Source organism: Talpa europaea, assembly GCF_964194135.1.
Source record: "Talpa europaea genome assembly, chromosome: 9".
NCBI lineage: Eukaryota > Metazoa > Chordata > Mammalia > Eulipotyphla > Talpidae > Talpa > Talpa europaea.
The window spans coordinates 109,852,892-109,869,801 of record NC_140076.1 but is presented as its reverse complement, the minus strand read 5'-3'; the positions used below and the strand labels follow the sequence as shown (position 1 = coordinate 109,869,801).

General features: G+C 40.3%; 1 protein-coding gene across 2 annotated transcripts in view; it reads left to right on the top strand.

Moving 5' to 3' along the window:
- Window positions 1–16,910, top strand: part of TRIM33 (tripartite motif containing 33) — a gene marked incomplete at its 5' end in the record, with an annotated part of 91,732 nt that overhangs the window by 29,187 nt on the left and 45,635 nt on the right. For both annotated transcript variants that reach the window (XM_084242846.1, XM_084242845.1), the window contains 3 exons: window positions 6,192–6,310; window positions 6,700–6,844; window positions 7,010–7,142. In XM_084242846.1, the coding sequence (XP_084098972.1) occupies window positions 6,192–6,310; window positions 6,700–6,844; window positions 7,010–7,142 (397 nt within the window). The remainder of the gene's footprint in view (window positions 1–6,191; window positions 6,311–6,699; window positions 6,845–7,009; window positions 7,143–16,910) is intronic.

Sequence of the window (16,910 nt, the reverse complement as noted above, 5' to 3'; positions counted from 1 at the left end):
GTTGAACTAAATTGTTATGTTTGTGGGTTGTAGTCTAATACTGACAGATTTATGTGGTTCACTGAACACTTATAAATTCTTATAGCAATGAAGTAGTACCTTTTTTTAAAAAAAAAAAAAAAAGATTTATTTATTTATACAAGACCTGGGTACAGTCAGAAGCACAAGAGGGTGAGAGAATTTACCAGAGCCAGAGCGGAGAGCAGAATAGGTAGACTGACAAAGTACACTGCTGAGGGGAGCAGCGGGCGTGGCAGGAGAGGTCTGCTTGCCATGTGGGACCCTCGCGGCTGGGGATCCAACTGGCGCTGCAGAGGCTGCGGGCAGCTTCGCAGCCCAGTGCTCAGCTGCTGCACCACTGGAGGAGGCCCCCTAAGTAGTACTATTTTATAGCTAAAAACTTAATCTACTCTTACTCTTGATAGTGTTATCCGGATATAGATTGTTGGGTTAACTTATTTTCTTTGAAAACTTTGAAGGTAATATCTTGACATTGTTTTTTACTGAAGAGGTTTTCCTGATTGTCTTCTGGTAGTTGTTGTAAGTCTGCCTGTCCACGCCGCACCCCATCTTTGCTATGTGGATTTACTTTTATTTATCCTGCTTACAACTTCAAGGGTTCATTCCTTCAGTTCTGAAATTCTCAACCATTATTTCTTTAAATAACCTCTATACCTCATTTCTTTATACATTTTTAGGACTTCTGTTTGACAAATGCTAATGCTTCTTCTCATTTTGTTCTTTAACTTTTTTTTTTTTTTTTAGTTTCCATCTCTCCTTCATTCTGATTTGTATGTATTTGGGGAGTGTACTGAGTTGACTATTAGAGAAAACTAGGATTACAAGAATTTAAATTAGAGTTAGCAGTGTGGTTATTGGTAAAGGTGGGCACGGCATTGGCAAACCAGTGGGTGTCCTGCAGCCACCTCCTGGCCCTTCCAGTTTTTGTCCTCTTTCCTACTTGGCCACCTTGGGAATCTGACTCTCACTTTCCCAACACTGGCCAGCACAGATTTTACTTCCAGACATGTGGCTTCCTCCTCCTAGAGTAGTCAAGGCCTCCATCCTGCCTCATACTCTGGAGTAGTGCCTGCTGGGAACACAAATTGATCTTCTGGAATGAATCTCTCCAGTGAGGCTACGTGAGCCTTGATCTGGGTGACCATCTCCTGGCTGTCATCCCGAGGATGTGACGTTCCTCCGCTCAAAGAGTTGCATCTGCTGGGCCTCCCTGGTGGGGTGGTGCAGCGGGTTGAGTGCCACACTGTGAAGCTGTCGGCAGCCTCTGCAGCGCCGGTTCAATCCCAGCCAGCCGGGGAGAATCCCACATGGCGCGGCAGACCTCTCCTGTCTTGCCCGCTGCTCCCCTCAGCAGTGTATTTCATCAGTTTGCCTGTTCTGTTTCTCGCTCTGTCTCTGGTGACTCCTCTCACCACCCCCTCGTCTCTGGCCTATACCCCAGCTCTTGTATGCATAAATAAATAAAAAATATTTTTTAAAAAATTAAAAAAAAAAGAGCTGCCTCTGCTGTGAAGACAGAGTGGGCAAACAGCTGGGTTGTTTATTTTGACCCTTTAAAAAGTCGTATTTCTTACCTTCTTTCCCCTATAAATACACATATTAGTAAGTTTTCATTTATAAGAAATTAATAGACCTAAAGGGTTTCTCAGAACTTGAACTTTGATGTAATGAAATCACTTTCAGGAAAGGATCTGATGTATAAAACTGATTAGTAGCTTTGGCTTTTGAGTTGGGTTTCAGTCTTGCATAATGATCAGAATTCACCCTGACAACTACCACTGAGTGATTGCCTCTGGAGCACTTTCATCTGTTTCTGTAAGTGGATGTACACTAATTATAATAAGATCACACTCACTCTTGAACTCAAATGGAAAATGGCTCTCCTTTTCAAAGTAAATATTTATATAATTTTAAAATTTATTGATAATAGAAGCAAGTTGGAAAAAAGATCCCTAAAAAAGTTTCCACTCTTTGTCTTGGCAGGGAGACACCTGGGCTCCTGGGTTACTTGTTAGACTTTAGTCCACACAGGGGAGAGGGTTTGCACACTTTACACACTTGAGTATGTTCCCTTTATCTCTTTGATATTTTCTTCATACCTCATGTTTCTGATTTCCAGGCTTCTCTGAAAATCTTTATGACAAGTAATCTGATACGTCTTTCCCTACTCTTTGTGGACTCTGGGCTGGGTTTCTTCAGATAACCTTTTGCAGCTATCTTTCTGGGAATTGCTTGTATACCTTCTTCCTCTTCTATCTTAATTTATATATTTTTATCTTTTGTATTCCTTAGTATTATTTTAATGGTAGTTTGAATGCTAAAAAGTTTAATTTTTGTTGTTATAAACTGTGATGTCAGCCTGCCAGATTGAATTAGAGGTTTATGGAATTTGAGAATCAGCTTATTGAATTTAAAAGACAAAACACTGGTATGGCTTACATCAAATCCTTCATTTACATAGGTATCCCGGATACTTTTATAATGTTAAGTGTTTCTTTTTTTTTAAGTAGAGGGGCCCTCAAGACCACCTTCATACTGGTTGATTAGTTGGAAGTACTCACAGGATTCAGATATGGATTAAAATTAGCAAATAGAAAAAGAAACGTGAAAATCTAGGAGAAAGCAGGCACACTCTTCCAGGTATCTCCTTCCAGTGGAGTTGCACAGGGAGATCCTTAGTTCTCCAGCAACATTTCGTGACAGCATGCACAAGAAAGCTACTGCAGCCTCTGCATCTAGGATTTTAGTTGAGAAATAGGGTAGGGGTGCAGCTTCCCCAGAACTTTATACCACTCTCTGATTTCAGCACTATCCCAAACCTCCCTCCCATGGTGTGTGTGTGTGTGTGTGTGTGTGTGTGTGTGTGTGTCTCGTTTTCTCTCTCCCTCTCTCGGTGCGGGCCATGCTACTCATGCTGTCTGACAAGGTCTGGGAATGAGGGAAAACTCCTGGAAAGTCAGGAAACTCATGCTGCCTGACAAGGTCCGGGCATGAAGGAAAACCCCTGAAAAGTCAGGAAGCCCATGCTGTCTGACAAGGTCCGGGCATGAGGAAAGTTTCTGAGAAGTCAGAAGCCTCCATAGCTGGCTCCTGCTACTTCCTTTCATTTGTTTGTGGCAGTTACTGAAACCATGGAAATTTTCTATAAACTTTAGAATAACACAATGAGTGTTAGCATCAATGCCAGTTTCGGAAATGCACACCTCAGTAGATTGAGAAATGTACCTTCCAACGTGATTGATAATCAAACAATTCCCAATAATTCTCCATGTCCTCCAATTTGTAATTCAGTTACCATGAGTAACATTGAGTTCTCTAACAAACCACACTTGATAAAACTGATGGAACTGAGCCCTGTAAAAGTCCCCACTAGAGAAGGCCCTGAGGCGCCCCGGGAAGCGAAATGGTCCGAAAGAAACACACTACATACTGTTCCCATGGTGCCGGGACTCCTTGGTTTTAGATAGAAAATAGGAAGCCGCCCTCGATTTTACAATGCCTGCTTAGCTTTGTTCTCGTTACCTAGCTTGAACGTATAATCACCTTGCGTATAGCACCTGTTCCTATTTTCTGAATAACATACATCACCTAGGAAAATATGTAACCAAGTGACCAAATTAATCATAGACTAGGAAAATTAAAAAAAGGACTGTGCGCTGTTAGTGATCATTAATAATTTCTGAAACAATGTAAAAATAAAATCAATCATGATTGCTTGATGTAATGATCAAATGACAATTTCTGATGTATAAATAAAGCCCTGCTGAGGCTATTAGTGGGAGATGTCTGCACCCTGATCAAGTGTCAGTGTCTCCTCACTACCTCATCTACCTCATCTCCCCCTCCCCTCATCCCTCCACTTCTCCAACCCCGTCTTGTCCTTGCGGAAACCCGGCCCCGGTGGGAGCTGGACTCGGGCACTCTCCCCTTGGTGGGTGCCTCCTGCATACTAAAATATTCTTGATCAGGCAGACTATTCCAACAGTTCAAAGGTCCTCTCCCAGGAGCCATTCAAAGATTAGTATGGATGACAGACATTTCTTAGGACTATGCAGGGCTTGTGGAACCTAGACCTATGACATAAATTCTTTCTTGCATGCATGTAAATGAATGTTAATTCTTCAAGACTGTTTGGTCACCTCTTCAGTGAATTCCTAACTAATTCACTGTAAGAAGTTAGTTGCTCCTGTATTTTTGCTCTTACAATTACTACAACTTTTGTAGTTACACTGTTTGTTAAAGCTTTATAAGCTCTCAAATACTAAAATATTTGTTCCTTTTTCTCTCACCGTATTATTCCTTCTTTGATTTGAAAATTGTGTTAACTTTGAGCATGATTTTATGTCTTTCGCATTATAAAAGCAGTATTTTGTGGGACTGTCATCTTCCAGAAAATCATCAAAATGATCAACATAAAAGGAAAGAGGAGGCACCTGACATATCTTTTCTAGATCTTTTAGAAACATAGAGTTGTTCCTTTGGCCACATGCATGTGAATCTACAAGAAAGCTGGTGGTAATGGGCACTGTTAAAAAAGGAATACCCCATGGATGTTAAGGGACTGGTCTCTAATGTTATCCAGCATGCATTTGGTATTGTAAAAGACAAAGGGCAAGATTGTTGCCAAGAGAATCCATGTTTGTATTGATCATATTAAATTAAGATAGCTTCCTGAAACACGAGAAAGAAAATTATCAGAAAAAACTGGGGCCAAAAAGAAAAAATTGGGGTTCAGCTGAAGTGCTAGCCTGTTCTACCCAGAGAATATTTTGTGAGAACCGGTGGAGAGGAGCTGAGCTTCTAGAAACCATTCCCTGGGAATTGATGGCATGATGGGTTTGGGGGAAAAAAGACCTGGCATAATAACATTTCTTTGTTTTGAAATATGTAACTGTAAATTTAACTGTATATATGTCTAATGGGAGGCTGATACAATCCTACTTTTAGAATGATATGACATTTTTATTTTCCATTAGATCAGTTATATAAAATGGTGTATTTTACTGGCAAGTCTTGGAGATTGTTTGCATCCTAGTTTATGTGTGGTGCTGCTTATACTTGTACATGCTTGTATAAACTAAAAGTTATATATACCTTACTTGAACTCTTTATTGAAAGCAAGAATTGTGTCATTTATACTATAGCCTCAATTTTATGGCTGACACATAGTAATTGGTTTGTTATATTGACACTGGTGTTATTTTTTTTTTTTTTACTACTTTTAATTTCCACATGTCACCCATAGCAGGTTTATCTTTAACACTGCAGGTTAAGACACAGATGATCTTTCTTCTCACATTTATATGAATTCAAGTAGTTCTGAACAAAGTCAGAATTTATGAGATGATAGATTGTGTGTTTTTATTGCTGCTCTAACAAAATTACCGTGGCAGCTCTTCCTGCTCGCTTGTGTCTATGCAAGTGTCTTTCACTGTCCTATCCCTTTTCTAATAAACCTGCCTTTTGAAATTAAAAAAAAAAAAAAAGAAGGAAAGAAAAAACAAAATTGCTGTGAGCTTGGGGACTTAAAATAACACACATTTAAAATCAGTTTTATTAGATTATAGTCAAATTGTCAGCATGTCTGGTTTCTTTGGGAGACTCTTAGAAGAGAATCTAGTTTCTTGTCTTTTTTCAGCTTACAGTGACTACCTCTCTTTCTTGAGATGTGTCTCCATCTCTGAAGGGCATTACTTCGGTCTCTGTTTCCATTTTCAATTGCCCTCTCCTCTTCTGTAGTCTAATTTTTCTCTGCTTCCTTCTTACCAGTATCACTTATGATGGTAAGACATTTAGGGCTTTCCAAATAATCCAGGGCAGCACTTCCATTGTAGGAACCTAATTTAACCACGTATGTGAAGCCCCGTTTGCTGTATAAGTTGACGTTGATAGGTTTGAAGTATTAGGATTGGGCTGTCTTTTGGGACTATTCAGCTATTTGCATATAATAAAGAAACATTCCCTTGATTTTTTTTTTTCACACGTCAATGCTTGTTTTCTTGTCTTAAATAGGGTATTGTTTCCCTTCAAGGGGATAATTCAGTAGATCAGTTTAGTCAACTCTTAAAGCTCATTTCTTTGGTCATGTGTAAGTTCCACATGGGCGTCATGCACAATCACCTTATTTTCTCATGAAAAGTATTTCTTAATATTGTTGTTTTGTATTGTAGTTGGTGTAATACGGTGTCCAGTATGCCGCCAAGAATGCAGACAGATAGATCTTGTGGATAATTATTTTGTGAAAGATACCTCTGAAGCCCCTAGCAGTTCTGACGAGAAATCAGAACAGGTATGCTTCCCAATTTTTCTTTATGTTCCTTTCTTCATGTAAGACTGTAAGCCATAAGAAGAACATGTTTGGATAGTTACCCAATTTAGAGTATTTCTGCTATAGTTTCATTTTTATTCTGCACCCCCATACATGTTTAAATGAGACTGGATGTCATTAATTAAAAATTTAAATCTTACATGTTTTGTTTTCTGGAACTTAGATTTTTAACCACCCAAATGTTTGATGTATAAGGAAAAGAATTTTAAGATAAATGGATAACAAAATAATTTTATTCTAGGTCCAGTGAATTAGTATATTTGAGAGCAAGTCAGGAAGTTTCGGTATTTTTTATGTTGTGGATCGATTTCATAAATTTAATGTAGATTAGTATTTATTTCCTCTTTCAGGTATGTACTAGTTGTGAAGACAATGCAAGTGCAGTTGGCTTTTGTGTAGAATGTGGAGAGTGGCTATGTAAGACATGTATTGAAGCACATCAAAGAGTAAAATTCACTAAAGATCACTTGATCAGGAAGAAAGAAGATGTCTCAGGTAAGAAGATAGAAGCAGTTTTAATGGTTACCATTGACCTCCCTCTTTTGCTTTTGCTTTTTTTTATCATTTCTACTTTTAAGCTTTATTTACCAATACCGATAATTTAGAAAGTGACACAAAAAATTTGTTTAGTTAAAAAAAAATATGTTTATTTTGCTACAGAATCGGTTGGAGCATCTGGTCAGCGCCCTGTTTTCTGCCCTGTCCACAAACAAGAACAGTTGAAACTTTTCTGTGAAACGTGTGATAGACTGACATGTAGAGACTGTCAGCTATTGGAGCACAAAGAACATAGGTACAGAAGTCATAATTGCTAACAGGAAATGCCATTAAAATTGTTATAGAATTGAGTATCCTTCTAAAGCAAATATTTATTCCTTATTTTTGTCTGTTAGCATTTTAATTGTTAGTTTTATATATTTCTTGATAAGCTTCTTAGCGTTTTCCATGCTCAAATCTACTGCTCAGGGATATTTGGTAGAAATGTATCCTTGTGTGGGTTTGGGTTTGCAAGAGTGGGATATTATTTGTTTGCGATGCCTCTGGGTCTGAGAAACCTTTCCAAGTATATGGTGTTGTTTGAGCTATGGGCAGTCATCTAGCTGGTAATATTCCCATGGGTATGGCTAACTGATAGTTGCATTAATAGCAAAGTGTGAATCTACGGATTTTGTTAGACAATTTGCAGGAAAACTAAGGGTTTAGAAGCATAGAAGCATAGTTCGAAATTCTTTAATACATTGTATTTCAACCATATTTTATCCTCACAGTTCAATCAAACTCTTCCTGAAACTACTGAAATTTCTAGTCATGGTATAACAACATACTTCAGTAGACTTCCCCAGTTTTTATAACATCTGTTCTAAAAATGGGTAGGATAAGTTGAATAACCACACTTAAATGTGTTTCTTACCTGTAGATTGTCTTAGAACTTTGATTTGTTAGATTCATTCACATTCATTGGATGCCTCTTAAAGAGAAAATGCATAAATCCTAATTGATAGCAATTATTGTATTCATAATGCAATAATTGCATTCATAATTTGTGCCAGGCATTTTATGACTGTTGCATGTCTGTTTAGTTCATACCAGTTTCTTATGAAATTAGTTACTGGTTTCATGACTCTTTAAGAGATGAGGGACCCTACTCACAGAAAGCTTTAGCGGTCTGTGCAGAGTCTCACTGTAAGTGGTAGAGCTGGGATTTGAACACAGGCAGTCAGACTCCAGATCTTGTACTGAGCCTGTTTGCTTATTTTCCTTCCATATGATATGTAGAATAAGGAATAGAGTGTATGGGATCTCTCAGACTTGATCATGTAAGGTAATGCTCTCTGTTCTTCCTCAAGGTACCTCTCAGGTTATACAGAAGATTTGTGTAGAAATGGGCTACATCTACCAATCTGGAAGTTGGTAGATGTTTTGTTTGAAGTGACTAATCTTGTGGATTATTACTATTGATTGTCTTGTGATAATTTCAGTAAGATGCTAGATTACCTTTCTCATAGCTGCAGCCAGGTCTTTGAACACTTATATTTCTCATGGGTTTGTTTGTTTTGTTGTTGTTCCCCCCCCCCCCCCCAAATATTTATTTATTTATTTATTTATGCAAGCACTGGGTACAGTCAGAAGCGCGGGAGGGTGAGAGAATTCACCAGAGCCAGAGCGGGGAGCAGAGCAGGCAAAAGAACCGAAAGTACACTGCTGAGGGGAGCAGCGGGCGACAGGAGAGGTCTTCGTGCCCTCCTCCAGTGGCCGGGGAGCAGCCGGGAATCGAACCAGCTCTGCAGAGGCTGCGGGCAGCTTCGCAGCCCAGCGCTCAACCGCTGCGCCACTGGGGAGGCCCCTCATGGTTTTTTAAATTTACAGTGAGAAGAGGAAAAACAAAGGTAGATGGCATCCCTTTTTTTAATATAACTTTTAACTACCCTTCTTTTCAACTTGAACTATGACCCTTCCATTCTTCACCATTTTCCTTTACCACTTGTATCCAGGTCCTAATTATCTCTTCAGTCTTTCCTTTTTGTTTTCCCCTTTAGTTCATGCTTTACATTTTCCCTAGCTAAACTATTGCAGACCCATGTCATGGACCTAACCAGCCCAGTGTCCTTTCATTGAAATTCATTTAAAACTGATGTCCCTGTTTCAGGTTACCTTGCCAAATTCATTCTCTTGTTGCCAGGATTATTTTGCAAAATTATAGTTCTTCACCCTCTGCCCCCTTTTAAACACCATTCAGTGGTTTTTCCCTAGCTAAAGTTTAAGTGTTCAGGGTAGGATGCATTATTGAGTTTTACCAGTCTTTCTCTTCACTATGTATATGAAGGTAACAGTCCACAAGATAGCCGCCACTTCTGACACCAACTGTAGAGTTCAGTAAGAACCCACGGTTAGGAGAAAACAGCATGTAATTGAGCTCATTGACAATGAATTATGTTATTCCCTTCTTCAGTTAGAATGGTATTGGTAGCTTACCTTGGAACTGCCATCCAGAAACATGAGCTCTTTGTTGGTTACAAGGCTGCTCACAGGGTGCTATCCATGATCATTGGGTTCAGCAACTCCTCAGGTGCTTCCAGAGTCATCTTTAGGATAAAAGAGGCCTCCTGCATACAAAAACCTCTTTGCATCTTTGTTTTGTTTCCACACAAACTATTTCTCTGTGTATGGAACTTCTCTGGGCTCTGCCCCCCTTATTAGGGTATTCCTCTGTCACCCAAAACATCATAGGATTTTCAGTTTTGGGGTTATTTTACATCCAGTCAGACAGTCTCAATATCTAAAACAAGCTGATAATTTTCTCTCAAAGCATGTAAGTTTTTCCATGGTATCAGAAATACTTTTGGTCCAAATTCTAGTGGTGGTTGTGGAGTGGCATTCAGAGACTTGCGCTATAAACTTCATTTTGCATATTTGTGTTGTTTAAAATCGTATCTGAGTGTGGATCATAGTAGCCTGAAAGCATTGAGAGAGAGACTGCTTTTTTTTTTTTTTTTTGTGTGTGTGTGTGTGTGTGTGTGTGTGGGATCCTTGCTGGTGGCCAGGGAATGAACAGGCACTGCAGAGGCTGGGGGCAGCCTCGCAGCCCAGCGCTCAACCGCTGAGCCACCAGGGGAGGCAGGAGAGAGACTGCTTTTTGCAGTTCTGACATTGCCTCCCCTTGTTCAGGCACTCATTCAAACACAGCCTTCTTCTGGGTGGTGATATTTATTGGGGGTTTTTGTAATGTTTGCAGATGGGAGAAGGGTATGTGTCCTTTAGAATTCAAACATACCCACGAGTGTTGCATTTTCTTGTTTAGATTAATAAATAGATGGCAAAAGCAGTTTATTTTTCTTCACCTCTGGAATGTCAGAGGTAGCTCCTATCTAGATTATTCCTCAGAATTCCACCAGTTTGGCCAGGACCTTGGACTTTTGCTGATTTATCAATAGCCTCTGCTGGTCATGTGTGTCACCATTACTTTTAAGTCACTCCCACCTTGGTCTTTAATTTCTGATATTATTATACCCTCAGGATAACGTGTTAGAGAGGACCAATAGCAAGTGTAAATCCCTTCTGGCCAAGTTATATGAGCAAGCTGGTAAACTCTATGGTGATCGTTTGGCTCTTTTTTTTTTTTTTTTTAATAGAGGCATGCTTTATTTATTTGTTTGTTTGTTTGTTTGTTTTGTTTATATGTGCACTGGGTACAGTCAGAAGCTCGGGAGGGTGAGAGAATTCACCATAGCCAGAGCGGGGAGCAGAGCAGGCAGAAGGACCGAGGTACACTGCTGAGGGGAGCAGCGGGCGGCAGGAGAGGTCTGCACGCCATGTGGGACCCTCCTCCTGTGGCTGGGGAGCAGCTGGGGATCGAACCGGCGCCACAGAGACCGCGGGCAGCTTCGCAACCCAGCGCTTAACCGCTGTGCCACCGGAGAGGCCCACTTTGGCTCTTTTTTGAGGTCAAGGCAGAAAAAACAATCAAGGAGTACCACTGTCCTTTAACCTACTATATATGGTTTTTGTTTTTATGAGACAGTGTCAGGGACAACATATGATTTGGTTGGCACTACTTGATTTAGAGTAGTCTTTTATTAGTTTTGGTGTGAGCCATGTACTTTTCCACAGGCTTATTGTATAGATACTTCAATGGTAACAGGATTCCAACTTCTAATTTGCCATTAAAGTGGTAATCTCTTTTTGTGTCCCGAGTGTCCTATATTGCCTTAAATTATTAGCTTCTATGGGCTTGGGTTGCTTTAGTATCTTAAATATCTGACCATTTAGTATATTTAGTCCAGTCTAAAAGAAAAAAAGGGTGGGCCTCCCCGGTGGCGCAGCGGTTGAGCACTGGGTTGCGAAGCTGCCCGCGACCTCTGCGGCGCCAGTTCGATCCCCAGCTGCTCCACGGCCACCAGATGAGGGTCCCACAGACCTCTCCTGCCGCCAGCTGCTCCCCTCAGCAGTGTACTTCGGTCCTTCTGCCTGTTCTGCTCCCCGCTCTGGCTCTGGTGAATTCTCTCACCCTCTTGCACTTCTGACTGTACCCAGTGATTGCACAAATAAATAAATAAATAAATAAATAAATAAATAAATAAATAAAAATCTTAAAAAAAAAAGAAAAAAAGGGTTACCAAAAGTAAAAAAATAAAAACAAAAATCACAAACCCCAACAAAATAAAAATTTTAAAGGAGAGTGGGAAATAAAAAAAAAGACTGGCCTTAACGTGAAAGCTTTCTGCTTTATAATACTAGGCAGGTAACATGTTCCAGTCAGTCATAATATTTATATGTTCAGGTGAAGGAAATGTAGCCACTTTATATAAAGTCTATTCACACATTCCAGTTTTCATCTATACTTCCACCTTAGTTCTGTCCTACTTTGCTTTCCCCAGTATTAACCTTAGCCCCCCCCCCTTAAGACTTCAGCAGCTATTAGAATTGTAATACATTGGGTTCCTTGTCAAGGATTCTTAGAAATGTCTTTTGTCCACCCCCTGGTTATTTTCTCCACACATGCACACTCTGCCTTGGTTCTCCAGCTGGGGATCGAACCTGAAGACCGTGACCATTCCTTTTTTCTTTAATTTGACTAATTAGTGGGACAGTTACCCCAGGCAATTTGAGATAACGTTTCTTATAGTCTTTGCCTTCCATCTTTTTAAATTTCTCTAAATTGGGATAAATATAGTAGAGTTGTTTTGGCCCTTTAATGTTGGCACTAGCAGTGGTTCCCTTTGGTTCATCCGGTTTCCAGTAGTGCTCCATGAAGACCTTTGTTTCCACACTAACAGTGTTTGCTTTTTGTACTGTTTTTTAAAACCATCTAAAATATTTCCATCTTGCTGCTATAAATTCCTTTATTCTTCCTCTTTGCTTTCCCTATTTTCTCCTGAATCACTAGTTAGAACCTCTGAGGGCCCACAAAGGGAAGCTTAGACAATAAATCTGGTCGTTTACTGATAATGATGCCAGTGATAATAAATACCCGACATATTTGAGGTCATTGCTAGATTTTACAGTAGTAAGGTAGGGTGCTCATGTAAAATGCCCCTTAATCATAGCATTTAGAGCCTCCCTGGTGGCTCAAGGGGTTAAGATGCACCCTATGAAGCTGTGCACAGCCACTGCAGCACGGGTTCCATCCCCAGCCAGGGAGCTACCCACATGGTGCAGCAGACCTCTCCTGACTCGCCCGCTGCTCCCCTCAGCAGTGTATTTCAGTCAGTCTGCTTGTTCTGTTCTCCTGCTCTGTCTCTGGTGAATGTTTTCACCCTCCCCCCCATACCTCTGGCCTGTACCCCAGCTTTTGTATGCATAAATAAATAAATCACAGCATTTTCTATGACATACATAGGAGGCATACTCAGTAGATGAATATCCTGATGTTCATAATGCCAATGTCAGCTATTTCTTGGAACTTCTTGGGAGTTCCTCTTGGTATTTAAAGGAGAAGGACAGTAATCTGTCTCAGGGTAAACAGACTTTGTGGCAGCTTTTTATCTAGCTCACTTGGCTAGCTATTCCTTGGGAAATGATCAGCTGTGAGTCTGGATTATGTAGTGCGCTATCTGTGGTTGTTTGTTAGTAAGCTGTGGGTCCTATATCATCTTAAACATTGCTTTTCTGTTCTGTAGCATACAAAATCAAGAACTACCTCTAAGTTAACTGTGTGGTAAAGTTTTTCTTCAGGATGCAGCTGTCTCTTACAAAATGAGACAATTCCTTTTTGCTATACTGTTTTATATTGGTTCTTGGTTTTGTCTTTTCTCCACTTGTACTACCAGAGGTTTTAGAGATAGTACTTGTTTTCCTGGCATAATTTTTTCTTTTGGAGTGGCCCTGAGACTATTCACCGTGTTATAAACAACCCCCACCCCAGTGTGTGAATCCAGAGACCCTCTCGGTGAAAGAATTCACCAGAAAGTTTTAGGTGAGCCAGGCAAGGCTTTGTTAGTGGCTTATCTAGGAGGAACCTGTGCTGCAAAGTTGAATGTTAGCTGCGGGAAGTCAGGAGGAGTATTTTTAAGAGGTAGATCCAGGGCCTCCCCGGTCGCGCAGTGGTTGAGCGCTGGGTTGCGAAGCTGCCCGCAGCCTCTGCAGCGCCGGTTCGATTCCCGGCTGCTCCCCGGCCACCAGAGGAGGGTCCCACATGGTGCGCAGACCTCTCCTGCCACCCACTGCTCCCCTCAGCAGTGTACTTCGGTCCTTCTGCCTGCTCTGCTCCCTGCTCTGGCTCTGGTGAATTCTCTCACCCTCCCGCGCTTCTGACTGTACCCAGTGCATGTATAAACGAAACAAACAAACAAACAAATAAATAAAACATGCCTCTATAAAAGAAAAAAAAATTAAGAAAAAGTATTAAAAAAAAAAAAAGAGGTAGATCCACTGGGTGTGGTGGAAGGGAGGAGCATCATAATTTGTTCTGGGGTGGGCTGTGCACAGATGGGTGATGTTTCAATAGTGCATGTGGAATGCTCAGCCTTCCAGCTCCAGGAAATTGTAAGACAATTGTTAGTAAGGACTTGATGCTTTTTTCCTGGTATGGTACCTTTAGGCAGTTCGGTAGTCCAAGTTTGGACAGGATCTTAGAGTGCAGACTGCCAGTCAGTGATTTAGTCCACATGTTCATATGGGACTTTGGGGTCGCTCAACCCGAGATTCAACTTCCCTGTTTAAGTAGGATGATGCTGGGTGACTCAGTCAGTGATCCAGTTCCCCTCTTTAAACAGCAACTCATATTTAATGGCTCACAGTTTGTTTTATCAGCCATAGCTTGGACAGGTTAAAATCTTAGCTTTTGCCCAATGTCCGGATATGTGCCCTTTAAAGATAATAATAAACCCAAGGAATTTTATAATTCGCTTGTTTTTTGTTAGTTTGCATTTCTTTATCCAGGGAGTCAACTCCAAGGGAGTTGGACCTGCCATTTCTAAATTCCTTTAGTAACTTTTATCTGTAGTAACTTAAGCTGCTTCATACAGTGAGAAACTAGGTATTGATTTGTGAGGCAAAGTTTCAAAAAAATCCCTTGTCCTCAACCTTCCTTTTTCCAAACCACATATTTTAGTGAGTTAGGGTCATTCTAGTGAATCCCACTTCGGATGCCAAACTGTGTAGTTAGGGAATAGTCACAGAGATAATGAACTTACATGTGCACATGTATAATTATATGTGTGTCTTTTAAATGGAGAAAATATACCAATATTTATATGGTGGTTGTGAAGATTGAATGAGAATTGTATATGTTAAGTGATTAACACAGTAAGTGCTCGGTAACAAACCCTCATTTTAACACCAGCTGCAGAATTTGGGGCTCTCCAAAACTATCCTTACTTCTAACACAGTTGTAAGTTCAGGGTTCCCCAAGAATACATTCCTGTATGATAATTTGCTAGAACTTACTGAAAACTTTTCTACTGATGGTTGCATTTTTTATTGTGAAAGGATACAGATTAAAATTGTCCAAGAGGGCCTCCCCTGGTGGCGCAGCGGTTGAGCGCTGGGCTGTGAAGCTGCCCGCAGCTTCTGTAGCACCGGTTCGATCCCCAGCCTGGCGAGGGTCCCACATGGCGTACAGACCTCTCCTGCAGCGCCCGCTACTCCCTTCAGCAGTGTATTCCTTGGTCAGTCTGCCTGTTCTGCTCCCTCTCTGGTTCTGGTGAATTCTCTTACCCTCCCGCGCTTCTGACTGTACCCAGTGCTTGTATAAATAAATAAATAAATCTTAAAAAATAATGATAATAAAGTAGTTTAAAAAAAATTGTCCAGGATACAGTGATTTAGGGCATTGTCTAGGAGAGTTTCAAATGTGGGGCTTCCAGTGCAATCTTGGATATAATTAATGCCTTTCCCAACGGTGTATGTAATATTGCCAAGCAGTCAGCTTTATCTGAGTCGTGGTGTTCTGAATTTTTATTGGAACTCTGTTGTGTGGATATAGTTCACTGCCTTTATGACTGACCTGTCTCCAGTACCCACTGAGGTTGAAATGTTACTGTATGGCCTGAAGCCCCTCCCATAAATTACGTGGTTAATACGTGGGCCAAGGCTCAGGTAAACAGAGTTACATGAAATATATTCAAGGTCTCAGAGATGTCTTCCCAGTAGCCAAGGGCAAAGGCAAGACCTTTTTTTTGGGCAAGGTTCTTTTTTGCTGTACAGTCTGTTATTTCTTGTAGTCTTGCAATGGGAAATCTTGTTTTAAGCGTCTACCTTTATAATGCATTTTCTTAATTTATAAAATGTTTCCTTATCTGTCAGGAAAATTATTTAACCTCAAAGCCAGTTTATTTCTGCTTTTTATTGTCACTAATATTTTATGTTCCATCTTTCCCATTTCTTTTCCCGATCTGGATATAGGTCTTTTAGGACTCACTTAAGAAACATGATTTCTTGCATGTTTATCGATCAGGTCAGGCATCCTGTAGCTTTTTCGAGTCAGTTATGTGATTGTGGTATTTTATATTTTTTTTGGAAAACCATCTGTTTAGTAGAGATTTTATGTAGTCACTAAGAATTGAAATGTATTAATATTTTACAAAAATCTATGCTTTTATCTCATTTATAATGAATCTTTATCAAGAAAATTTGAATTTCTTCTTAATTTAGCCTCATTCCATAATTATAATTTATGTATTCTATAATTGTGGTTTTAGATCCTTCCCCTCCTTTAACAAAATATAATGGTAAAATAAAGAGTTGTGTGTGCATATTTTAAAGTTTCACTTAATTTTCTAAGGTGGTTTTGTGGGTTAAATTGTACCTGTTCAGTGCTTAGCACAGTTAAGTGTTCAGTAACTTTTTAACTATCACTATTATTTTTATTTCAATTTTATTTTTTTAAGATTTATTTATTTATACAAGAACTGGGGTACAGTCAGAGGCATGGGAGGGTGAGAGAATTCACCAGAGCCAGAGCGGGGAGCAGAGCAAGCAGAAGGACCGAAGTACACTGCTGAGGGGAGCAGCAGGCAGCAGGAGAACTCTGTGCGCCATGTGGGACCCTCCTCTGGTGGCCGGGGAACAGCCAGGGATCAAACTGGTGCTGCAGATGCTGCAGGCAGCTTCGCAACCCAGCGCTCAACCGCTGCGCCACCGGGCCGCTTTCCGTTTTTAAGTTCCAATTTCTCTTACATGACTCCAAATAGTTTTAAAGTATATTTAAATATGTATAATTGGTCAAGGATCATATGACATTTGAAGAGAGCCACTATCATATGCTGTATACCACTGGTTATTGGCTAATTCTTAACTCCCATCTCTTGTCTAACTTCAAAAGGAAGTCAGGAGAAGCTAAGTATTTCCCTTGTTAGCTTTCTTGACTTTAGGGTAGCTCTTACCCACAGTTTGTGCCCATAAAATACAAGTGGATTTCTACTTAGTGGGTGATTTTCAGAATTTTTTTGCTTTCCTGTTGAAAAGGAAACAAATGTTGGTGTTCAACCTGTTCCTATTTGAATATGATACCTGAAGCTGACACCATTGTATGCTTATAATGGTAAAGCCCAAATCACTCAGGTTCCAGCTATGATATTGAATGTTCACTACCATTGCCTGTCAGTGCTTGCTTTGTTAGATG